Source organism: Apteryx rowi, unplaced genomic scaffold, assembly GCF_003343035.1.
Source record: "Apteryx rowi isolate R43461 unplaced genomic scaffold, aptRow1 scaffold_322, whole genome shotgun sequence".
In the NCBI taxonomy this organism is placed as follows: Eukaryota; Metazoa; Chordata; class Aves; order Apterygiformes; family Apterygidae; genus Apteryx; species Apteryx rowi.
This window is the reverse complement of record NW_020449664.1, coordinates 946,230-972,192: the sequence shown is the minus strand read 5'-3', so window position 1 is coordinate 972,192 and position 25,963 is coordinate 946,230. Positions and strand designations below refer to the sequence as shown.

General features: G+C 48.0%; 1 protein-coding gene across 1 annotated transcript in view; it reads left to right on the top strand.

Moving 5' to 3' along the window:
• Positions 1 to 3,487: 3,487 nt before the first annotated feature.
• SHANK3 (SH3 and multiple ankyrin repeat domains 3) overlaps positions 3,488 to 25,963 on the top strand; it is a 341,151-nt gene continuing 318,675 nt past the window's right edge. Inside the window, exons 1-4 of the mRNA XM_026071167.1 lie at positions 3,488 to 3,654; positions 5,399 to 5,495; positions 13,916 to 14,119; positions 17,294 to 17,365. Coding sequence (XP_025926952.1) covers positions 3,488 to 3,654; positions 5,399 to 5,495; positions 13,916 to 14,119; positions 17,294 to 17,365 — 540 coding nt within the window. The remainder of the gene's footprint in view (positions 3,655 to 5,398; positions 5,496 to 13,915; positions 14,120 to 17,293; positions 17,366 to 25,963) is intronic.

Sequence of the window (25,963 nt, the reverse complement as noted above, 5' to 3'; positions counted from 1 at the left end):
AAATTTCTGTCAGTCTGTTAAAAAAAAAATCATGCTTTTCCTAGTGATACTAGTTTTAATAAAACTGTCCATAACTGCTTTTGGCTTATAGCTCTGTATTTCTGTAGACCACCGATTCTGTAAATGTGGCCTGACATTCGCCGGTCCTTGGTGTCATTAAAGGCTTGGCTAATTACTTAAACAACCAGCTAACCTAGCAAAATCCTTCTCCCTGCTTCTGGTTGGCCGTTCCTTGTTACTGGTTTATCCATGGAAACTCATACTTTTTTTATGCCCGTCATTTTACAAAATGGACTTCAGGAGCAAACAGGCAGAAAGTTGAGGCAGTGGAACCAAGTTGGTAGTAGCCTCTGTCTGGCGAAGGCAGCAAGGAGTGTCCGGAGGCAGAAAGCACTGAATGAGCGTCAGCAGCGGGTGTCTAGGACTGGTCCGTGTAAAGGTTACTGGGCTAGGAAATGTAAGGAAATGTGTTGGCGAGGAGAATCGGATGGGAGACAGAGCAGCATCAGCTAATAGATGGGAAGAGGTCGTAGCCCAAATGCAAAATGGGAGGTCGTTAGAGCAGCAGTGCCTGCTTCAATAAAGCAAAGGCATTTTCATTCTGTTCCCTTAGTAGTGTCCAAACATTAATTTTCCATGTAGCAAGGTGTTATAGTTGCTGCAGGGAAAGTGGAGTCAAGGTTGTGCAGCGAGGTGTCCCCGGGGGGATTTCGGCCCCGAGAGCTGAGGCTCTGAACGCCGCGCAGGCAGCCGGTGGCAGGGTCTCTCAAAGCTCGCGGAGTCTGCGGGTCTCTGAAGTGAGGCGTAGATGCTAAACTTACTGGTAACGGCTGAGATCACCTCCCTTTGGAGGACATGTATCACGTTTACCTCTGAGAATGCCTAGTTATGTAGGATTTTTCAGTAAATTGTTGTCTTCTGAGCTAACTTATCTGCAGATACCTGTATTTCTAAGTCTTTTGAGCAAAATACTAACATAAACTAGTTAAGTGGTATTAAGGCACGTGCTACAGACATCCATGATTTATAATGATAAGGTAAGGCGCGAACTGAGTACATCCTGAAGCAATGTAACGTGATTGTTAAAATGTTTTATTTGTTAAGGAAAAATCTTAGAAATAAAGTAACTAATCCTTTTAATGTTTTATCTGTTTGTTAACGTTCATACTTCTTGCTTGTGTTGACTTCTTCCTTTTCCTTCGTAGTGATGTTGATAAAAGCTCTCTGTACCCTCCTTAGAGTTTCAGCAGGGCTCTTTTAATTGATGTCCTTGTTTTAGTTTGCATTAGACCAAAACTAATGTATGGGTAAGCTTTTCTGTGGTTAGTGACCATTTTTGTTCTTGCCCAGAAGCCCCCATTGAACACCAAGGAGTTGTCATTTTTATCTAGTAGTTAGACCATTAATAGGCACTGTGTTTCCCGAGATTCTTTCTTCAAAGACGTGTTCAATCCTTGCCTTTTCCTTGATGGGTTGGTTTAGAGTTTGTAGTGCTTTGTGTGACATTGTGAGAAAAGAAATTGTAGCGTGCCTCAGCATCTTTGTTTTATGTGGGAAGTATGATATCAATTCCCTTTTAGACCTAAAGGAATTTGCGGTATTTGAAAGCAGCAGCCTGCAGACTCTGCAGTTGCTAATAGAAAAAAAAAAAAATGCTATTTTTTTAAAATGAGAAAATATGAAAGTAAGGCAGTCAATATAGGCCCTCCTAATAATATTTAACTTACTATTAACTTTAGTTTATTGACAACTTGAAATTCCTTTGTATTGCAGAATTTCTACTGAAAACATGGTAATACTGTAGAAGTTGTCACGTGTGAGCCTCAAGGCTTTGGTTGCCTGGGAACAGTCAAGCTTTTGGGTTGCTGTTGAGAGGCTGCCAAGGCTGAGTGTGTTGGACAAATACTGGCTGAACTGATCATCAGAGGAGCGGTTAATAAATTTATCAACATTGTCATTATTCTTTTTCAGTTAAAAGCCACTGAGTGGAGGAGCGTGCCTCTTCCAGCTTCGCTTTTGGCTTGTCAGCTGACTGGTGCATTTGTTGTTACTCTCCTGGCATTTGGGAGATTTCCATGGAAAGGGGTGGGCAGGCGGTTGGAGGCGGCGGTCCCTAAACGAGCGCAGCTCGGCCGGAAGGGTTGCACGAAGGAACCTGCGGAGTTGTCGGCAGGGTGTCTGCACGGGGACCCCGAGGTGCGACGGCGCCGTGTTTGACGTCGCATTGATGGTGGCGGGCAGGGACAGGCGAGCCTGAACAGGACGTACTTCAGCCCACAAAATAAAGTCCCTTTCGAACATCTGGTGTCCAGAGTAGTGCCATGCAAGGCGTCGGCAATGAAGAAGAAGGAACAAGCTGAATTAACAGCATAAAATGTTGGGGAAGTTCCACAAAAGAGTGGATCAATGGGTGAGCGCTGAAGCAAACTGATGATTTAAAAAAAAGGCAAAACAGTAAGTAGTTATTGAAGGATTTTCAAGTATGGAGCAGAGGAGCAGGTAGTAAAAATGTGCATTTTCTTTTCATTCAAAACAGTTATTATATCAGGGAAAAGAGATTAGCAAAGAGGAGCTGTTGAAGTTGTCTTTAGTGAAAGCTTTAGTGTCAATGTGGAGAGCTAAAGACCAATAAACTTATATGTGCTATAGTAGTTATACTGTTAATCAAAACAGGATAATTAAACAGCTGGAAAATCATTTCTGATAAGATGTAACCATTGTATTTTCAGAAGAAAACCACGTCTCCCTAATCTGTTTTAATTCTTTAACAATAGAAGATGGATAAAAGAGAGCTGATTGCCAGAATTTATCGAGACTTCAAAGGTAGCCCAGTGAAAAGCCTCTAAGAAATTTCTTTAGAAGTTATATGCGGAGAGCTGAAGAGTTGTAATGCAGCAAACGCTAGGCGAAGAGACTGCCATGGAAAAGCATGAACAAATGCTCAGTTGTCTTCAGAATCGTTTGGCAGCGTGTTAAGGGGCAGGTGGGAAAACACCTCAAAGTTTGTGACTGTGTTCAGAGTATGAATAATTGGAAGAGGAGTGTAGCAAAGTAAGCAGGCCGTACCTGAGTGCGGTCACATTAGGTCAGATCACAGGTGTGTCTGGACCAGTGTTCTAGCTGGAGCAGTGGACCAAAGCTGTCCAGAAGGGTATACGTGTAGGACAAACACACAGTGACACCTCCCCAGAAAACTGTCCCAGCCTCTAACAGTTCAGGGGCTCCCTGGGCCAGAGGTGGGTATATTTAATAATCTCCAGCTGATGTCTTTTTTGGAAACTTGTAGAATTGTATTTTGAATGCTTGTCTGCTCTTAGCCCTTGCATCAAGAATGGCAAAAAGGACGCTGTGGGGGACTAGTGGTCAGTCAGCCTCATGCTTGTCACTAGGAAGGTGATGGAGCAAAGCCCCCTGGAAGCCCTGTCCAGGCACATGAAGGACAGAAGGTGACTGGGAACAGTCAGTGTGGATTTACCAAGGGTAAATCATGCCTGACCAACCTGATTGCCTTTCCAATGAGACGGATGGCTCTGTGGACAAGGAGAGAGCAGGGAATGTTGTTTACCTTGAATTTAGGAAGATTTTTGATGCGGTCTCCCGTAGTATCTTTACAGCGAAACTGGACAGAGATGGTATGGATAAGTGGATGATAATGTAGGTGGAAAGTTGTCTGGCAGGTCAGGCTTAAAGGGCGGTGATCATAGATACAAAGTCCAGCTAGTAGCTAGTTACTGGCTAATTCCTCAAGGATGGATTCTGGGCCCATAACATGTAATACCGTTTTTAACAAGCTGGATGGTGGGATGGAGTTCACTGTCGGCAAGTTTGCAGGTGATACCAAACTCAGGGAGCTCTTGATATGCAGGAGGGCAGGGCTGCTATTCGGAGGGACCTCCACAAGCTGGAGAAATGGGCCAACAGGAGCCTCATGGAGTTCAGGAAAGGAAAATGCCAAGTCCTGTCCCCGGCTGGAATAACCCTGTGCTGGAATTACCCTGTGCAGCAAGACAGGCTGGGAAAGACTGACCAGAAAGCTGCTTTGCAGGAAAGGCCCAGAGGGTCCTGGGGGACCCCGTTAGCCCCGGCATCGGCAGCGTGCCCTTGGAGCAAAGGCCGACCACATCCTGGGCTGCGATGGCACAAGCGCAGCCAGCAGAACAAGGGCAGGGACTGCTCCCCTCCGTCTGGCACTGCTGAAACCCATCTGGACACTGGTCCAGTTTGGGGGTCCCCAGGCCCAGACAGGCGTTGCAATACTGAGGCTGGTCCTGTGGAGGCCACCAAGGTGGTCGGAGGCTGGAGTGCAGGACATATGAGGAAAGGCTGAGAGAGTGGGGTTGATTCAGCCTGCAGAAGAGAGGCAAAGGGGAGATGTTAACGCTGTCCACGACAGCCTGATGGGAGTGGGGACAAATGAGGGAGCAAGACTGTTCTTGGAGGTGCACGTGACAGGATGAGAGGCAGGTCAGACATGGACGAGAGGGTGGTCAGACAGGGGACAAGGGCCCAGAGAGACCATAGGATCTCTGACCTTGGAGGTATTCAGCACTCACTTGGCCATAGCTCTAAGGAACCACTTGCTCTGACCAGGACCAGAGACCTCCAGGGGACCCCTTCCCCTGACGTGAGTCTATGATTTGGTGGTGTAGAGCTCCATGGGTGAACACATGCTGGGTGGTGAAGAAATACTGCTTTTTGTCCTGCTTTGAATCTGCTAGTTACATTTACTGCCCTCCTGAGTTTTGTTTTGGAAGCGACTTTGCTGTTAGTGGGTAGGAGCTAGCGTATGTTAACAGAAGCGATGCAGGTTGTAACAAACATGGTGCACGTGCAAAAGTCTTGGGGAGTTCTTTAGTACGAAGAAAAAGGAGCCAGCCACAGAATTAGACTGGTTGTTGAGACCTTGAGGCAGAAGGGCTGTAGGTTACGGTAAAATAAGAGAAGTTGTAACTTTGAAGAAATGAGTGGTAGTAAACTGTAAACTAAGAGTTATTGTAATTAGAGTCAGATCTGGACCGGGTGTTCTGACTGGGTTAAGCCAAATAACAAATGATGCACACAATGCTGATTTGTGATCATGACTGTATAAGTGAAAAGGTACCTGGGGGACCAATTTGGAGTAGACTGCCAGAACCCTGGGGCATGCTGTTGAACTGATCAGTGTCAGTGCATCTAATGAAGATACCGTATCTGTCACCTCGTCTTGTGGTGTTTGCTTCAATTCCCAAGGAGATAATACCTGTTTATCTTCTCTGTGCCACTTCTGGTTTTTGTCATGTTCCTTCCCAGTCTTCACTTTCCCAGACTGAAGAGTCTTGTCTGTGTAGTTGAACTTCACATGGAAGCTGCTCTAAGCCCTTGATCATCCTTCTCTGTAACTTTTCCGCTTCTGTTATAGCCCTTCTGAAATGGGGAGTCAGGACTGCACAGAGCATTCAGGATACAGGCGTGACAAGGGTGTACGCGGCGATGCAACCATGTTTTCTGGTCCTTCGGTAGCGGTTCTTGGTATTCTGCTTGCCTGCTGAGCGTTGCCCTGATAGGGTTGCAGGCCAGCCGGTCACAGCCAGGCAATAGTCAGCTCGGAGCCTGCCATTAGAATTTTTTTCTTCCCATATGCTTTACTTTGTGTTTACCTACATTGGGTTGATCTGGCTCTGTGAGGCCCTTCCGCAGGGTTTTGTAGTTGGCTCTCACTTGGTCACTTCACGGTTGTCTCAGAGCGTACCTCCCCTTCCCAGATCATCCCAGACCTGCGAGCAGCACGGGCACTGGCACAAATCCTGTGGGAATCTGCTCTGGCCTCCCGCTGGCCTCTGTTGTGAAAACTGTCTATTTGTGCCTTCATTCCCCTTGTTGCACATCTTTTAATCCGTTATTTATGCAGGTGAGAACCTTCCCTTTTGTCCCTGGTCTGTAGAGCTATTCAGCTATACAAAGCTATCTTCAGGAGATCGAACCTAGAGAGGATATTCAGGGCGACCTAATCAGGTTAATACAAGCATAATAGAAGGGTAGATAAAGATCATTGTTGATGATGTGAAGAGAGAAACATAAAAGACTTATGCTTGTGCAGTAGTCTAAACTGAATGCATCAGCATTGGAAAAGGACTTGGAGGTTAATGTAGTAGTTTAGTTCCTTATGGATCTTTATGATCCATATGATCCTGATGGATCAAGTTATTAGGATGCCTTAGAAATGACTGTTTTGCAATATGTTAAGCTTGAAGCAAGGAAGCAGAAGTAAATATCTCTGTTGACAAACTTTTCGTAGGACTAAAAGCAGCAGTGGAGTTATGAATAAAGATGTGGGCGTACCTGCCATATATAAAAGTGTAAAAAAGCCCTGCTGGGCCAAACCAGTGGTCTGTCTGACCCAGTATCAGTCTCTAGCAGTGGCTAAAGGGCACGCTATTTAGGGAATGCACGAGGTCTGGCCACTTTCTGCAGTCCGTTTCTCACATGCTCCTCCAGTTTCCGCAATTGCTGTGTTAGGGTTGTTAGATGCTGCATCCCTATCTTCTCATTTGCATTTACACGTACAGTAATTTAGAGCTTTTAGAACTAAAATTATGTTTTAGTTCATTCAAAAGCAAGGTTTTACAGCTAGCAATAAGGACTAATGCCAGATCTACAAAACAGGGAACTGTTCTGGGAAGGATGTAGGATTTGGCCATCTGAAGGGGATGGAGTGGTCAAAAGTAAACTGAACCCACACTGCCATGTGCTTTGAAAAGTGCTAATGTGATGCCTGGAGATAGAAGCAAGGGAATAGTGAGAAGAGGTAAGGACAATATTTTACAGCTGTATATGATGGCTGAGAGACAGATGCTAGAATATTGCCTCTGGCTCTGAATTTCCCACATTAAAAAGTGTATTTAAAATTAAAGAGGTTTCTGAAAAGAGCAACAAAACTGATTTGAGATCTGAGGAAAATGCACTATAATTTATGAACTGAAAGAGACTGTCTCATTAGCTCACCCTAAAAAGGATTGAGAGGTGACTGCATTAAATGGGGGGCACCACTGTGAAAAGAAACTGAATACTAAAGAGCTATTCAGTATTGTGGAAAAAGATGTAACAAAAAATAATAGTCAGAAGTTTAAACAAAAGAAATCAAGTAAGAATTAAGACATATCTTTTAAAAGTGAGGATGAGCATTTGGCTTATTAATCTGTCTGAGGAGGGAGTGCGTTTTCCATCATGTGATGTTTTTAGGCTCAAGCTGGATGCTTTTCAGGAAACTACGTTATCCAAATTCAAGTAATTTGGCTCATTATGGGAGTTACTGATTGAAACTTATGGGGCAGTGATCTATTGCTCAGACTAGATGACCTAATGGGCCTTTTTGGCTTTAAATTTGGTGAATCAGAGGACATGTTGAATATGTGCTGTGAAGCCCACTACAGTATGTCCTTTTCCATTCTCTAGCAAACTTGATTTGCTCTGTATTTCCCAGGTCCTCATTTTCCGTCTAATCAAAAGTTAGACATTGATTTGTTTGTGGCTCTGGTTGTGATGGCACAGTGAGGCAGATAGATAAACAGTTCCAGGTCTCTGAAAATAATAGTCATATTTTGAACCTGTCTCAGATTGTTTAATGGAATCAGCTTGATTTACAGGTCCAAAACTCCTTTGCGTTTCCTCTGCACTGTCTTTTCTTTATGAATAGTTCAGCAGTTGGATGAAACAGGCTGGCAATTTTGCTCTTCAGCAGCCCCTTCCATGCAGGTGGCTAATAATTAAGCTGTTGTAGCTCTGTGTAAGAGGGAGCTTTGGCCTGAACCAGTCATTTACAGTTAATCAGAAGCTGGATCTCTTTAAACATTCATTTCAAGCTGCGTTTATATCAGAGGCAGCTGCTCCTCTGGTAGCACTGACTGGTGGGACTGTAAGATGTGGATGGTTAGTACCAGTGAAGAGTTGTAATAAGGTGGCTTTTGGACTCTTATTTTTAAAAGGTCTGCTGCCACTATGGACGGCTTCCTGTCTCAGGCTGCAGATTGCAGAAAGTGATGCAACTTTTGTGTATAACAGTCAGCAACATCTTTCGAGATCAGCTTGGAAGTAGTGACCATCTTTCTGGAAAACCTGGAGAGCCGGGATACTCTGTTATCTCCAGCATGTGACTCTGCAAGAAGGGCTTGTGACCAGACCTCCCTTCCTCTGTGAGCTCAGAACCTCCCTCCTGGTCTTTATCATATTCCCTTTTGGTGGAGGTCACTTCTCCCAGCGTAGCCTTGCGGCACATCCGATGGCAGGGCCGAAGCGTTCCTCAGGAGGCAAATTAAGCTCTCGAGATGCTCCCATATTGTCCTCATACACAACTTGCTCTCTAAGACGGTCCCAGTTCCCCGTTGCCAGCTTCCAGCTCCCAGGAAGCTTGTGCTTATTTCCCCTCACCTTCTCCACTCCAACGCGGAGTGGTTCTCGCTTCTGCCCGTCCCTTCCAAACCCAGCTCCCTCTCTGAGCCTGCGTGTCCGAGTGGAGAAAAGCTGTGCAGGAGGTGCCCACGCAGTCTCGGGTCCCCTTGCAGCAGGGCTGGCTCCACATATCTTGCTCCATGCGTGGGGTGCTGCCTGTCCCATGTCCCCGCAGGGCTGGTGGTAGGGCTGACGATATCACCGGTGGGAACGCTCCAGACGATTCCCACGCTGGGCTGTTTTACAGCACCAGTCTTCTCCTCCCAGTGTGGGCACTGTCCGCTGCTGCCGGCCTGCTGGCGCTCTGGCCATCGGCTCCTCTGCCCCGTCTCCGCCGGGGCGGCTGGCGGCCAAGACCCAGCCCAAGCCGGCAACAGAGCTGCCCCGGAGGATTACGCAGCCTCTATTATCTTTTCTGGATTTCCTCATGAACTCGAACAATTCCTATCTGTCTCCGGCACAATGCTGGATGTTCATAGGAACTCTACTGAATTCTGGTACTGCAGTAGCTCCTTTTCTTATGAATGCAAGGCTGCTACTGTCTTATTATTTAGATCCCTCTCGGGCTTCACTTTCTCTGGTCTTCTCAAGAAATCTCCAAATTAGGGCTACATTTAAAGGAAGAAAAAAACAAGCAGAAGAATTGCATGTCTATAAAACTGCATGCATGTTAGAATTCACTTTTTTATTTCCTGCTTCTGTGGGCCCTGTGTCTGTCTCCGCAGGGGTAGGATAAGCCCGTGTAGAGTTGCATCTTTTCCTGAAGAAAAGTGTTTGAAGCCCTTATGTTTTCTCAGATGAATTTGAAAATATGAGTGGAAGTTGTTAGATGCAAAGGTGTCTGAAGTGTGCTGCGGTGTCCTGAGATGAAAACTCTGCGAGAAACGAACTGTCGTGCAGCATTTTGATGGGATGCGCAAGGCAAGCCCGGAGGCTTTGGGGCATGGGTGCACGGAGCACGGCTGGAGGAGGGTCCTGGAGGATTTAACACACTCTGGTGGAACAAGAACAGGCAGGGGACTAGTAATCTCCTCCCAGATCACAGGAAGAGGTAGCTGCTGAAACTGCTCCTTCAGGAGATAGGCTTTTAGCAAATAATTGGAGGAAAAAAAAGTGTAATTGGAGAAAACCAAGCAAAGTCATTTACAGAGAGGCAAAAAACTTGCCTGGGCTTGTTCGTTTTACACGTACTGTCTGATCCCGTAGCTGGTACCCCAGTCCCTGGGTTATGAGGAACTGATGTTCTCCCATCGTGATTGCTTCGTTTGAGAGGTGTGGAGCTCTGCGTATCCTTTCCAGGCCATTTCTCGTTCAGGCTGAGAGCTCTGACTTAGTGTGCACTGTTTGTCCCCTAGAGATTGCCCTGTGCCTCTGGTCACCCTTGTCGTCTTTCCTTTTACTTTTCCTGTTTCTGCTGTCTCCTGAAAAGATGGGGTAACCAGAGCCGCACGCGATACAGAAGATCCTGATGTGCTGCCAATTTACGAGCATCATAATGGCCGTTTCTACGTCATTTTGGTTCAAATCCCAGCACAGGTCCTTATGCGACTTTGCCAGTGAAATCTTGTTTGTGGCAGTTTAGTTTCTCAGGAGCCTTTGGCAAAGGACCTTGCTGAAAATGGTTTGAAAATGAGAGTGCAAATTGCTAAGCAAGCTGGTCTTATTCTCGCACCTGTAGGTTTCCTCCAAGCTCTCTTGGTAGATTTTGGAGGTAGGACTTCATAGAAAACAAGTGGATCTCTCAGCAACATAAATGTTGAGCCCCACACCTATACTTGTTTTACACATGCCTACGGATCGCTGTCGCCCGTCCCGCGCTCCCTCGGCACGGCTGGTGTGCGCGACGCACTGCCGAGCACAGCGAGCGCCTCGCTAGGTTCACACTGGAGTGCGTTCAGACCTCCCGGCCGAACACCGTCGGCCTGGCTGATCCGGTGCTGCTTGCAGGTGTGCTCTCAAATCTGCGCTATTCACACTTCCACGGGAGAGAGTTTTTATTCCCTGTCTGTGAGTCCTTCTGCAACGGCATCCGTTGCGGTGGTGATCAGCGAGGATCCTTACGGGGGGGCCCTCAGGGACTCTTCCCTGAGTGACTCTTGCCTCTTGATCGCTTGCTGGCCTCACCTACTTTCCCTCAGGCTTCCTTCTTCCTGTGCGTTTGTTAATTTTTGTGTCTTTAATATTGTTGTCATTTTGCATGTAGCTTGTCAGTTATGCTCTTTTCTGTTCTCATTCGGAAGCAACTTCTACTTTCTTCCTTCTAGTAAAGGAAATCTTTCTGCTTTCAATAGATTGCTTTGCTCTGTTGATTTGACTGTTCCATCTTTTTGTGGGGACCTCTTAGTGGCTGTTTTTTCATTTTTGCCGTACATTTGCTCTGCGCTTCTAATGTGCTATAATGAAATATACTCCCTACTGCCTGCAAGCACATTACCTTTTCAGCTGCTTCTTTTAATTTCCTTTCAACTCTTTCTCATTTTTGTGCTCTTCGGTGAATAATTTTTGGCTTTTTTGCTCTTACGGATTTGTTGAGTTTGAGTTCTTTATTGTCATTATTGCAGGGTGGCTCTTGAATAGATCTTGTCTATCATCCTGCGCATTGCGCAGGATTGAATCTAAAGCTGTGAGCTCTTTCTTCAGGAAAGAGTCATCCACGCTCTCTAAAAGTTGAGAATCTGTATCATTTTCTTTCAGGAGTTGTTTCTAAGGCTTTGATTGTTGTGATCACAACTTATAATTGTATAGAAAAAATTATCGCTTGTGATTATGAACAAAAGTTAGCAACTTGTTCTCAATGCTGCTGCTATTCCTACCATCTTCTGGCCCTGTTTCCCTCTCGCCCTCCTTCCGCCTCCCGCCGGGGTGCAGCGGCCGTTGTGGGTGCTGTGCAGCCAGGACGGGCTGACGGTGTCTGCGGTGTCATAAGTAGACGTTTAAATAGCTGGATTATGCCCACAAAGGACTGTGTAGCATTTTGACCTAACAGCTAAAGTAAGCATCTTCCTTCTGATTTCCGACACAAGTTAGAGAACGGAAGAGACACATTAGAAGATGGAAGTTGCTTGCGCTCTTAAATATGAAATGTTAATACTCTACAGTCTGTATCTCTGCAATGTAAAGCTTGTTATAAAACTCGAAAATTTTTATGCTGGAACCTTCCTTCCGCTGGTGCTTGTACTTGTGCGCATTTGCATGTGTTTGTCGGTCCATGGTCTTTCTGTTAGCCACGTATTTTAGTGCTGAAAAGCATAATTTGACAGTGAGGAAGAGCCCTAGAGGCTGAATAAGCATGTAGCAAGGCATAGGCAGTGTTTGGCTTTTTATTGAAGGGTCCCTGAAAAAATGATTCATATTCCACTTCTCTTTGCAGGCTGGAACAGAACTAAGCTGACATTTCTCAAAGGTTTTGAACCCCTGATTTCTTGTACCAGCAAGCTGCCTCCTCTTCCTTAGTACCTGCTATAGGACAACGCAGCAGTGGATAAGCATGCTGGCTTGCTGATGGTCAGCGATGAAATAGATAACGTTGACCTCTGTTTGCAGTACGAACACACGCTGCCAAGCGCGAGTTGTCGTTGCCTGAGAAAAATGAGACATCGCATCAGCGCGGTGGCTCTCTGTGTTACATGATTGCTTTGCAGGATGGCGGTGCGGAGACGACCAGGACTGGCACAGCGCAATCCAACACAGATGCTCTGCTGTCTCCCACCATGTGCCTCAGCAGGATCGTTTACTTTTCTCCGGGCGAAGCTGTTTAATTTTTCAAAACGGTGCCTGTTTAATTCACAGAACCAAACAGATGCTATTAAGGGGAGAGAGGGCCAAAACAGCCTCTTAGGTTAAATGTTACAGTAGAAGATAGGACTACTGGAAAGAGTGAGCAAGGATGTGCAGCTACTTCTGAGGTCCTAGGGTGAATGCTCGTCTTCTCTCAGTCTCTTTGGGAGAAGTCAACGTACTGGTGGCAGAAGGAGTTCAGGCGCTGCGGATCCGCTAGAGCTCTTTGGAAGAGCTGCGGTGCCTGTGGAGAAGGTGGAGACCAAATCTGTCTGTTAGCTTCTGTTTCGGAATCCAAGTAGACACCTGTGTTCAGGCCTCAACTGTTCAACACGTTCATGAGCAAAATATGGTTATGCCACAGTATAAATCCGTGCTGCACCTACCCCTTGACTGCTGCGAGCACTTCTGGTCTCCTGTTCCGGGAATGAGATAGTGGTCTTGGAAAGAATAACAAGGATGGGCAGAAGTGTGGTGTCCTCTGTGGGAATGGGCAAAGGCTCTTAGCCTGGGAAAGCAGTGAGTGTTGGGGGAGCGCTGCAGAGGCAGGAAGGAAGTGAACAGGGGGTGGTTGTTCACTTTGTCTTCCGACAAAAATCGGGAATCTTAAACGAGACTGACAGGCAGTGACTTAAATGGAACGCCGAAGCACGACTAGATGTTGTTCCCTCCTCCCCCAGAAAGTGTGGAGGGGGGAAGAAAATGAACAAGGAAGGGAATAAAGTGACTGGAATGAGAGAAGGTTAAAGGCCGAAATATAAAAATAGGGGCCTGGAAGGGGAAGCCGCGGTTACTGATGGGAACGGGCTGTTGCCGAGACAGACCGCTGGTATTACCACTGCGGGGTTCCTTTGCTTTTCTGCTCTTTGCCTGCAAGAGTGGATGCTGTGCAGAGCCTGCTGTTGCTCTGAAACCGCTGGAACAAGGGAAAGGAAGCAGCAACAGTACCGAAGCACCTGCGTCCGTGCTGCAAAACCGTGGCAGGCTCCGGGTGGAGGCAGGTTCCTGCGCCTGCCTGCCCAGCCGGCGTCGCAGCGGGCTCGGGGGCGGTGGGGGAGCGCTGCAGCAAACGCCACAGCTGTAGGAAATACAGCCTTAAAATGATGGCCTGAGCCTTGAGGACGGAGGGAAGCTGTTTACCGTACGAGGGAAACTTCCTGTGTGTTATGGGATGAAATTTAGGAATATGATTTTTAGTGCTTGAATGCTGTTTTCCTCGTCAGGGTCTCTTCTCCAAATGACTGAAGAGCTTGTTGGGTTCCCGACAGCGTTTACAATGACTTTGTTTTACAACTTCTTTATTTGCACACCTATGAAAACTTTCCGCAGTATTCGATAGACTCCTTACACTCTATCAGAAGGATATTTAAATGGAGTGTTACTATTGTATTGTTATTAATTGTCAGTATTGCTAGTATTGCCATGCAATGCTCTTCGGGACTTCTCATATCTTATGGGATTTCATACAATACAGGGCTTGAGTCTGCCCTGAGCCCCAGAAAATGGGTTAGAGGGGAATATGCTAAGTCCTACCCTTCTCTAATTGTAGAAATCTTATTTTTTTCCCTCCACTAATCAACTGACATGGAAAAGATTGTGATTTTTCCCATTTTATCCTTCTCCTTGTTATCACTAGTATTGTTCCTGGGTATGGTTATGGATTACAGGGCCCTGATGATGCTCGCCTCTAATTGCCCTCTATTTCTCTCCATAGAAGTGTCTACGGTTAAATCCAGACGTTCCTGTATGGGTTTCCAAACAGCGCATTCTCTGCATTTTGAACCACAGCCTGAAGGATGTTCTGAATTATGGACTATTCCAGCCAGCCTTCAATGGCAGGGCTGGAAAGTTTCTGGATGAGGAGCGCCTGCTGAGGGAGTACCCCCTGAATCCAGATACTCCTGTCCCCTACTTGGAGGTAGCTATTTTTTTTTTTTTTTTTTTTTAATATATGTACACACACATATATGGTTTTGTCTTGGGCAAGGATTCAGTCGGTCAAGTGTAGGTGTCTATTTTAGGGTGAGCTGAAGCATTTTTTTAGGCTCTGTTGGCTGTTGCTGCAGAGATCCCCATTGGCTCTAATGGGACTTCAGCTACCTGCATGTGGACCTCTGCATTGAGGAATCTCATTGCTATATTCTACCCACAGAGTCTATTTAGAAAGCATTAAACAGTTAAACCACGCATGTTCTTATAAATGCAAACATGAATGCAGTTATTATAACCAATCCTGGCTAATTTGGAAAGAGAGTACTACACAATTTCTTAGCAAACAAACATTTAATATACACAGAAACATTTGGAACATTAAGAATGCTTGCAAGTAAACTTATGAGGTAGTAAATTCCCTAACGTTCCTCATATAGGCGTTAATGCTTTGTTTTTGTAGGATTTCGTACGATGTCCATACATAATATCTTAGCATGCAATCTAAATGCAGGCTTGACATGGATATTTGTTGTGTGTCACATTGATTCTTCATAACTTGATAAGAATAGCAGCTGACCACTTGAGAATCATGTTGGAAAACAAAAAGTCCAGAACCTATTTACAGGACATTAATCCTATGCTGATACCATTGAGGTTTCTTGAGCCCCAGAGATGCATTAGCCCTCAGGGCTGCCTGTGAAAGTCATCAGATAAATGAGTTTTTGTGTATAATGACAGAAGAAATATGGAGTTAAAAAGAAGGTATCTGCGGGAGTTCCCTGGAGAGGCGAGATGCTGGCTTCACTCTGTTGCGGATCACTGTAGATACTCCCGATTCCTTCACTGGGATGAAACAGCAATGACAGTGAAGCAGACTGGTGATCAGGCAACATGCAGTGGGGTCTACCTGCCAAGTGATGAGGTCCAGTTGCTCTCCTGGCGGTTGATTGTATTACCGTATCCCACAGTAGCCTACTGGTTGTTATCTACCGTCAGAAGCTTATCGTGTCCTTCCTGATGAGGTAGTTACCTCATTCGTATGCCGAGCACACAGTTGTATTCTAGCCATTATTAAACATTGTGTGTTCAGTTCACGCACCTTGTAACTTTGAATGAGATTTTCAAAATTTACAGGTCTGTACGTCCTCCCAGTGCAAATCCATTCCATTTGCGATCTGTCAGAGCAAAACCATCTGGCTGTGACTAGCTTAGAGCCAGCTGCCTGCTTCAGTCACTTCTTCAAAAGTTTTGCTGCTTGGTTGGGAGCAGTGAACTGTGTTCTAGAACTTAACTCTTTTCTGAGGGTGACTTTGCCTTGCCCCTGGGTAACAGCTGTGAATTGCCATTGCCCCACAGCTGCTGATGCAACAGCCTTGGCCGTGACCGCGCAGTGGGGAGCAATTTGCAGCTGGGATCTGGGGGAGCTGCAGGAGTTTCCCCAAGGATGAGAGTTGGGAGAGCAGCAGGGGGTTGTTATAGTCCCTCTTGAGCTGGGGTGTTCGTGCAGGAGGCTGAAAGCGAACGGTCAGCAGGGAAGTGTTGCCTCTCCTGGGCTAAAGCACTGCAGAGGGCTCAGAGGCCTGGAGTGGAGTTCATTTGCCACCTCTTGTAACTTGGTGTCAGAGGACGAAGAGGAGCCGCTGAGAGCGTGCTTGCATGACGCAGCGTGACATTGCGCGGGGATGCACAAGTGAACCCTGACACCTGGCAGTGTCTGCAAGAGATGAACACTTGCAAATCAGCAGGCCTGACAATTTTAACCTTGGAATGCTGCAAAAAAGCGTGTGAAGAAACATCTGCCCAGTAATACAAGTTTGTAATAAGTTTTGGAATACAGAGGAAACTGCAGAAGATTGAAAATGTGCTAATGTTTTGCCAGTATTGAAAAGTAAATGGGATGAGCTTGGTTACTTTAGGCCAAAGATAACTTTGACCAGTTCAAGTCAAAATAATGAAATGTTGATGGAGGATTAAGTTCACAGCAAATTAAAAATCTAGGAATACAACTAATGCATGGAAAAAACATCTCCTCAAACAAATACAGTTTCATTCTTTAAGGAAATCATATTTCTGCTCGATAAAGATAGCTATACAAAGGTAACATAGTTAGACTTTTGGAGGTGCTTGATTTTGTTCTATGTGATATTCAAATTCAGGCTTAGCACTATAATATGTCATTAGAACGTATTACTGGCTAGCTAACCAATGATAAAAAGCAGTTGTCATTGGGATCATCACTGCATAGAGGTAATTCTAGTGCAGTTTCTTAGGGACCAACATCAAGCTTGATGTGGTTACACCAGGGATCTGGGTGTAAGTGTGAAATCACTGCTGATAGTCTGATGAAACAAAGTTTGGCAGAGAATATAATGATGCAGATGGTGTTGTCTAGATCATTTGGTAAAAGAGACCCTTGAAGTATACTTTAAGTCAGCCAAATGACAAACATATGGGGACAAGGATTGTTTGCAAAGGAGGGGCTCTCATTTTTGGAAAACAAAGTTTCTGAAGAAAATTTTGAGTCTGTTGGTCAAGCGAGCCAAAATGAATTCCAGTGAATTCCCAGTGTGATGCTGTGGCAAAAAACAATCCTGTAACCCTTCAATGCAAACACTGACAAGTGGTGAGTTGGTTTTAGGAGTGGTTGGGATGGAAGGGGTTGTTACTGGAGCAGTGTTGGGGGGAAAGTCAACGCACTTGAAAGGACATTGAAAAGAGGAATGGCATAGAAAAGTATAACAGAAACGATCTGCGAATAGAAAAGAAGATTCTTCAGTGAGGGATTTAGAGCTCAATCTGCTTAAAGGAAGGTCTAGATTACTTGTGTAAACTTTTCTGGGGAGAAAAAAAAATCTGCTATTAGAGAGATCCCTAATTTACTGGGGAGAAGCAGAACAAATGGAACAAACCCCACACCTTTTGAAAGATGAAACCAGACAGATTCATATGAAAAATTGGTCAGAATTCTTTAGTGAGGAAAGTGATTAACTATTAGAAGAAATTATGAAAGACAAGAGTGGATTTTCTATCTGTGGTTGTTTTCAGATCTAGACTGAATGTCTTCATGCAAGGCATCCTTTACTGGAATTGCTCAAGAGGTGTATGATGATGATGGTGGGTTTTGTTCTTCTCATATATCTGACGTTCTTCCCTCTTGCAGTTCCGGTACAAAAGGCGTGTGTACACCCAGAGTTTGCTGGATGACAAGCAGTTTGCCAAGCTCCATACAAAGGTAAGGCTGGAGTCTAGCCCAAGAGCTCGAAGCCCTGGTAAGCATGTTTAGCACAGACAGTCTGTCCCAATGGCACGTGGTCTATCACAGAGAGAATACCAGGTCTTGGTACGTTTCAGCCTTCCCCGCTTGCCAGGCCACGCATCACCCCTGAGGAGTGCACGGTGCTTGCCAAAGCCTGAGGTAGTTCGGCTGGGGGCAGCTGAAGGTCCCCACCGAGCTGCTGCCGGGTGCCAGCGTGGGAATAGAGTCGCACTGCTTGTGTGTGCTTGGCGGCTGGGCGCGCAGTTGGACTGGGCTCTGCGGGGGAGCTCGGGGCTAGCTTTCCCTGGGGTGCTGGGGCAGGAGCAACACATGATGGGACGGCTGAAGAGACGCTTTATTCGGCGAGCACAATGGTGCGCATTGAGGAGCGCGCCTTCCCCTCCCCCAGCGAGCGACTGCGGCGTGCCTTCGCTTTGCACACAAGCTCATTGCCTCGTCCCCGGCTTTAACCCCTGCGGGCGGATGAGGATTTTGCTGGCAGGATTCACGTGTGCAGAGTGCCCTTGGTATCCTGCACCCCCCACACGTCATGGGCAGTGATCAGGGCGTTTGTAAAGATTAACTGTGCAGGTGTTGGAGAGGACTTCTGTGTGTTTAGAAGGCAGGGAGCGTCACGAGAAGGTTGAGCTGCATGCCCGTGATTTCCACACCGTGGTGCTCCCTGGGAGGAGAGGCGCTCGCCAAAGCTCCCAGGCTCTGCGGCTGGGGACACCCTGCCCAGGCACAGCTGGTCACTGCTGCAGGGTCAGGGATGCTGACAGTGACCAGTCCCTGGGCGCACGTTGGCTGGACACCCTCTCGCATTGCTCTTCCCCAGACAGCTGTGGTGACCCCCCGACTTTGTTTCTCATCTAAGAAACTAAGAGCAATAATTGTAGGGTAGCCTGGAACCACGAGAGGATTTCCGCTACTACTAATAATGTTGCCTTGAGACAGCACGCAGCCCCCTGGTGCTGGTTCCTCCGAGGCCAGGGCCAGCAGCATACAGGGAACCGTGGGTGGAAGGAGGAACAAGGAGGGGCACCAGCAGCAGGGCTGGCCATTGCCAGGAGCTGTGTGCGCAGCTTGATGGCTCTAATGTGCTGAGCAGCGTTCAAATAGCTAGGCGGTATGAAGGTGTCCTCAGCCCCCACGCTGAGCTTGACTCATTTCCTAGGAGAGTCAGCGGAGAACTGGGGCTCCAGGGTCAGAGAGTGGTGATGCGGAGAGGCTCCACCTCGTGTGGGGTGGCCCATGCTTAGAAGGCCCTGAGCTGTGGAAGAAAGTGCAGAGATGCTTTGGGCATTTCCTATTTAAGAAGAATGTAGGATTGCAGGAGATTTCCAGGACTCCCTGCTAGACTCCTTGTTACTGTATTACGTGAATGCAGGTCTGCAGGGTGCTGCGGAGCTGTCTTTGCTTCTGGTCACATATGCTCCTCAACAGAGAGGCAGGAAAGGGTTGTAAGTTTTCAGTTAACACATAAAACAGCAACAGATGAGCTAGATGGAGCCACAGATGTGAAACAGAAGGGAAGGAAATGTTCTCCCAAAGGGCTTGTCCCAGGTGAAATTCTTCTTCATGGGAAGAAGCAGGTCCCCCGTCTTCCTTTTGCAGAGCTGCAGAAACAAGAAACAAACTGTTGTTAGGGTTCAGATTTGACTCATGAAGATTTTGTCTAGTGGCATAAGAATATCCAGGCAGCAAATCTGGAAAGCTCTCGGCATCTTCCCAACGCCAGGAGATATGAATCACAGTACTCGTGAGCCTTGCCGTGTAGGGACTGGATTTCCTAAAGGCAGGGCCGAAGATGCCTGTGACAGGGACATCCAAGTGGTAGCATCTGAGGACTTCCCCTAAGAATGTGTGGTTACCATAAATGCACTTTAATTGATATTTACTTAATCTCTGTGCTTGAAGCTTCACTTAGAAATAGCGTGGAGGATTTCTTTTTTCTTTTTCTTTTTTTTAAATTTTTAACATGTCCCTTGCCACTAAGATATGGCATCTTGGTGAGATACTGCGCTGCTGCTCCCCATCGACTCCTGCCAAGAGGATGCTGATGTGCATTTCCTTTGGCCGGCCCTTGTCCTGCCTCCGTGTGGCACCGCTGTCTGTGACACTCGTGCTCTTTGAAGATCAGCCCGCGGGAGAGGAGACCTCAGCCCGCCTCTGAGGCTGCTCCCCGTAGCAATGCAGTGGAAGGGAAGAAGAGGAGGCAGTCGCAGAGGGAGAGCGCGAGGATGTGTGTGTGTGTGTGTGTGTGTGTGTGCGCGCGCCTGTGAGAGACTCACGCCGGCTGCCTGTTTGGAGAGATGACGGCTCCGAAGGCTGGTGGCGGTGCGACGTACCCACCCGGCACAGATTGCCGCTGTTTTGCTTGGAGAGGGTGAGGCTGGGACGCGCGCGTGTGCGTGCTCAACGCCCGTCGCTGCAGCCTGCCTGAGGATGACGGGGGCACAGAGAGCCGGGCGCGCGGCGAGCGCGGGGCGCAGTGGCGGGACATGGGTTCCTCTCTGGGAAGGAAGCTGGCCGAGCAGAAGGACAAAAGGCAAACCTCTGGGGACGGCAGACCCCGAGCCAAGACCCAGGTACCGCCTGCTTCTGCTTTGTCACCTCCGCTGTCGGCGTGGCTGGCGCTGCCGGGAGCAGGGCCCTGGGGGCGGCGGGGGCTCCAGGGCCGAGCCGCAACCCTGCGGAGGGATGCTGTGGCGAAGCGCGCGCGCGAGGGCAGGGCAAGGCGAGCCCTGGCTCCGCTTTGAGCGTGCTGCGAGGTGTCCCTGAGACGGCTCAGGGAATGCTGCTCGGTTCCCTCCTGCACGGCTGCTCGCTTGCACGGGCTTGCTTGTCTAGGTCGACCACGGCCTGGGTTTCTGCTGCTTCTTGTGCATTGAGGGTGCTGGTGTTTTCCTGCAGGAAAACAGATGCACGGAGCGGATTCCTCTGCGGTACGGCGCAGGCTGCGCGCGTCTCTAAAGTCACGGGAACGGGATGGATTACGTGTTTTTTGTAGTGATGCTTAAGCTCTTGGGCAGTGAAATATTGTTTGCTCCTAGATGCAGCATCTGCAGGTGCTGTGAGGGAATAGCTTTAGGGCGCGGGATCGTGGGACCCCTCCTGGGGCTGTGGTGTACGTGAGATCTTTAGGCCTGGGGCCGATGGGCTGGTTGGGATGAGAGGAGAGTACAAAACTAGTCAGTCTTTGGCGTGTGGCTTTTAGCAGCAGCATATCCTGCTTTAATTTTTTGTCAGGGTAACGATGTTGAAACATGATTCGTACCTGACATTTAAGAATTTAAGAAAAAAATCAAAATCAACTCCCTCTTTTTAGTGCCAGTGGACTTGTTCTACGAAGCGAGGAAACGGATTTCTTAGGTTGCCGGGGATAACAGAGTGACTAGGTAAAACCAGTCAGTCGGCTTCGCTCCCTTGTACCTTTGGGGACCCGCAGGCAGTGGCGTTCCTTATAGATCTTTCCCACTGAATTGCAGTAGACCGTTTTGAAATGGGAGTACGCAAAAATGCTTGTTAGAAAACACAATTCCCTTTTACTTCAGAATGGACAGAAAAATCTTGGCGTTTACCTAAATGTCCAGAAAGGACACTGTGCTGCCAAAAGCCTTGGGATGTTGCCACCTTGAAGGGGAGAGAAGCAGCACACTTAAACCCAGCAATTATTAGCAGCACATGTTCCACGGCTGTTGTAGATGACCGATATTAGTATAGACCCCAGAAGCGATAACCGTGGATAGAGATCCTGTTATACTGCGCAATTACGGAAGCGTAGGACAGACCTAACCTAGGGATGAGGTGAGCGCGGGCAGACGGATGCAGACAGACTGAGGAGGATGAAGAAACAATGCGAGCGGCAGCCAGTTTGGTAGACAACACTTGTAGCGCGTTAGCAGCGAAGCTGTCGTCAACTTCTCCGTAGGCGTTAGAGCAAGAGAGGGGTCTGCGACGAACGGGAGGGAGGATGCCGGCGCGGCGCTGCGCGAGGAGCTGCGGAGACGCCGAGGCCGTGGTCGCCTGGAGACGCGCCTGGGCGATGGGAGCTGGCGTTGTGGCTGCGGTGATGCTGGGGAGGGTGGTGGAGGACGGGTAGGGACAAGCTGTGGAGGACCTCGACCAAAGGCACGTCACTCGCGTTTGAGAGCGAGTTGGGGGAGAGAGCGTGTTGACGTGGCTGCATGCAGCCCGAGGAGGGAGTGGTGTGCGAGGAGGGTCTGCAGCTCCTTTCTAGACAGACGAGGTTGCATTGCAGATAAAAACATGCTGCATTAACAGTGGCTAAAGGTGATCAAAGCCTGGGCAAGAATTTGAAACCTGTGGATGGACAGCAATGGTGACATATCGCAGGCTGTTTTTCATTGCCATCAGCTCCGTCTGCATCCCTGGACTCCCTCTACAGCAATAAAAATATCAAAGTTAATTAACCAGCATTTGAAAACCCAGGTACGAACAAGGCCTGTCCTGCTGCTCTGCTGCAGGAGACACGTCACCCGTCTCTGCACTCCTCTTTCCGTACCCAGTCAAATTAACAAACGAGGGGCACGGCGGCAGGTTTCATGGTTAAGAGGAAAGCAGGCTGGCCCGGGTGGCTGCAGTCCGTCTGACCGAGCGTCCTCTTCCGATAACGGCTGGGGCAGGCGACTGGGGAGCGTTTTGGAGCGGGGCAGGCTGGTGCGGGAGGTCCCTGGCGGTGCTGCCTGGCTGCAACGGCAGGGTGCAGAGGGAGCCCGGGAGGGACGGGACCGCGTCCCCGTGTCCCTGGGGACAGGCTGCGTGGTCGCTCTGAGCCCCGTACGCCCCGTTCCTTCGTCAATGGCCGCGAGCCCGTGGGCTGCCCGGGCTGCCAGAGCCGAGGCCGCAGCGGGATGAAGGGGTGCAGAGCCTCGTCGCACCCTCCCTCCCTCCCTCCTTTGCGGCGGCGGAGGAGCTCTGTGTCGTGCACAGCCGCGGCAGTCGGGCTGTCTGCAGAGGCAGGGGCTGCGGATGTCGCCCAGCGTCACCGCGGCTGCTCCGACCGCTGCCTGGCGCACGAGGCCTCCCTGCGCGCGGTTGCAGACGGGTGATGTTTTGGTGCTGCTGTTGCTACCTGTACTAAAGGGCTTGTGTTTTAAAACTGGCCTACGTAGCGTTTTTTTATGACTTTCTTCTAATTTTTCCTTTCAATAATTTTTTCCAAAGTCTTAGGACCCGGATTTCGTATGTCTTGTGGGAAACTTTATTCCTAAAAGAGGCATCAAAGGAGTCCCTCTACCCACCGCTCCAGGGACTTGCTCCTCCCAGTGTTGGTTTCAGGGTCAAAGCAGCGTCTCTCCTCCTGCCCCGGCTGTTCCCTCAGCCGTTTCTTAGGGAATATCAGCGCCCTGTCTTGTGCGATGTTCCCCAGGAGAGACGGGCTGGCAGCTCGTGAGGGAGCAGGCCATCCAAACGCAGCTTGGGAGCTCCCGTTGAAGCTGCAGTGCCCTGCTGTCAGTCTGATCTGCAATCCTATTTTAAATGCGGTTGTTTCCCTGAATATTAGATTGAAGAGAAGAAGGAACCTGTTAATGCCAGGAGTAAATGCTGTAGGGTGAAGCGGGTTTGCAGGAAAGTATCACGAATGGACGTGCGGCTGTGCAGGTGCTGTGCAGCAGCACCAACTCCTGGGGCATCACCATGTGCACGCTGTCTTCAGCCAGCGCGGTGGTGCAAACTGAGAATAACCCGGTAGCGACTGCGGTGTCTGCGCCGCCCCAGCGCAGCGCTTGGAGCAGAGCGCCTGACGCTGTCGCTGGGAGAGGGGGGCTTTCCCGGGAGTCGCTGTCTGCGGGGTGGCAGGAACGGCTGGAGGTCCCGTGCCCCGTCCTCTCCCTCCTCCAGGGCTTGTACCACGGACCAGAACATCTCACTGCAGGGCTTCAGTCGTCTTCCTGTCTGGAGCGCTTCAAACGGTGCTCGGAGGAGCACTGAGGCAGCCTCGTTTGAACCTTCTTGTGCGTAATGAAATCAATTATTTGGCGCTTTTGTGGGAATCAATGACACGTCTATGTGCTGCTGCCTAATAGCCTCTGCGAGAGCTTGTCAGGCTGCTGGTGCCGAGGGTTTTTTCCAGCAAGCCTCTTCCTAGCGACTGTGTCCCGGCAGCATCTGCCATGCCCTGAAAGTCGAGTGGTTTGTCTTAATTCTGGCTGGTGCTTGGAGCGAACCAGACCCTGAGAAAAGATTAGTCTTTCTTTGATACAGCAGAGCTGGGCCTCTGCGGTTGGCTTCCCTCTGCACCCAGCCTGCGATGAATAGTAAGTGACAGTTAGAATAATTTCTCTGCAAGAAGAATATCTCATTTATTTTCATTCATTTCGATTCAAGAGAGAGAAGCTTGTTCCCTCGAACCAGTTTCCTGTCAATGAGCTTTTTTTTTTTTTTTCTTTTTTCTGGAGGCTGTTGATTTTTCTTGCAATTTCTTGCTAATGGAGGATAATGGACTCGACACAATGGCTGCCAGCTGGACAGCTGGGAGCTGCGCTCCGCTCCTTCCCCAAGAACATTCCTGACGATTAACCTCATTCTCACTTTTGCAAACATGCCTCAAACTCGCTTAGCAGTCATCTGCTGACACGGAGCGTTTCGGGTAATGATAAGCAAATTGAGCTGAAGCACCGGAGACTTCGTAATTGCATGAGAGGAGCTGGAGCAAGAGGTTGCTGGGGTTTGGACGTCCCAGGCTGTCGGACGAGGGTAGAGCCAGGTATTCAGTTCCTGCCTGTTCTCACTAGACTCCTCCATCTCGTTTTCTGGGAATGGCAACACTGTGAAGGAGTTCCTTCTCGGTAGGTTTCCAGATGACACGGTAGGGAACGTAGCAGGTGGTGCGCTCGGCTGCGTCGGAGAGCTCGCTGAGCCGGTGTCGGCCCTGCTCCCGGGGCAGCCGGAGCCCGGGCTGCTGCGTCCCGGCGCTCCGACCCCCAACCCGGCGCTCCGGTCCCCCAGCCCAGCCGCCTCCGCCGGTGGCGTGACGGAGGTGGACTGGGCCTGTGGAAAGTGGTGGCGAGGAAGGCGCGTGAGAAATAAGAGGCTTGAAACGCCAGTGTAAAGCAGCAAGGCGAGTCTTATTCTAGTCCTTAATTTTATTTGCGTGAGTTGTTGCTGTGTCTTGGTTTTCCTCCCCAGAGAAAGCTGGCTTCTCTCTGGTTAGTATAGCCGTTCGAACATATTGATTTGCAAATCACCCTAATCTTTACGCTAACTATGGTGCTTTTGCTCATGGGAAGATACGTTATGAATGTTTATTTAAGCAGTTGGATAGCTTCATATAAATACATTCAAGTTTTAGTTTTTGCATGTAGGAAAAGGGATGTGATATTTTTATGAACATATGATTATTTTATATTATTTTGATTTGTATCAAACTGCATTTGGATGGGAGCTGAAATTCAATTAAAATTAAAGCAAAATAACATTTTTAAATTGTGTCTTTATCACTTAAATAAATGTTCCTTAAATATACTGGATACAAAAGAGGAAAAGTAATTTATCAGTATATATCTTTTGTATTTAAAGCTGACTGATCTTTTAAACAAAGGAAGATTTGATCTGCGTTAGTGGTTCTCATCACAAATTCTCAGAGGTATTTAGATGCCAGAAAATAAGAAAGTATCTAGTGAAGTTTTAAAATTGCCTGAGCGGTTTAGGCATCTGTTTAGCTCCCCTTGATTTCAGTGGGAGTCTGACATTTGCTCTCTTCTCTTCATGTCTAGTCACCTTAATACATTTGGAAACCTGGCTCCAAATCCTTGAAGTTCTTAGAATAATGAGATCTCATTCCTTTCCCACCAGGGTTTTATTCATAGATTGGGTGAGAAAAGCAAGCTTCCTAACTTTCTCAGCTCTCAAATCTTCTTTTGGCTGTGAGTGAATCAGTGCAAATAACAAGGAAAATATACTCTCTGTGTTTCTAGCTAAAATGAAATGAAAAACAATCACATGGAAAAGCTTTCTGTGCTGCATAAACTGAAAAACCAACATGGAAAAACGTAAATACCACCATTTGCTTCATTGGGCGAACTGGATATAATGTCCCCAGTCATGGGACACTGTTGTGACATATAGTCATTTAAGTTGATTTCAAAAGCTAAATACGTTTTGTTTCTGATTCTAAACATTATTCAGAAAAAGCAGCCTTTAAGTCATGACTATTGGCATAAAGACCATTTAATCAATACCTTTTGTAAAATGCCTGTAAGTACGGACCTTACCATAAGTTGTCATGCTGCAAACTCAGTTTTAAACGTGTATTTTTAAGCTGAGAGATGCCTTTAGTGTAACCGAAATATTATTTAAACGAAAAAATTGAAGCTGACGTGAAGTCGTGGTGTGTCATGCGCCTTCGTGGACACCCATGAGGCCGCTGCCCGGGTTTGCTGTGATGATCGGGGTGCGTGTGGGCTCCCTGCCTTGTCCCCTGCGCGAGGAGGGAGCTGGTGGGGACGGTTGGCCATGGGTGGTGATCACAGCGTGCCTCTGGCTATGCCAAGAAGTGCAGGTTTGATTTTGGTTAAATTGTTTGGTCGGGCCTGTGCAATGTTTTTG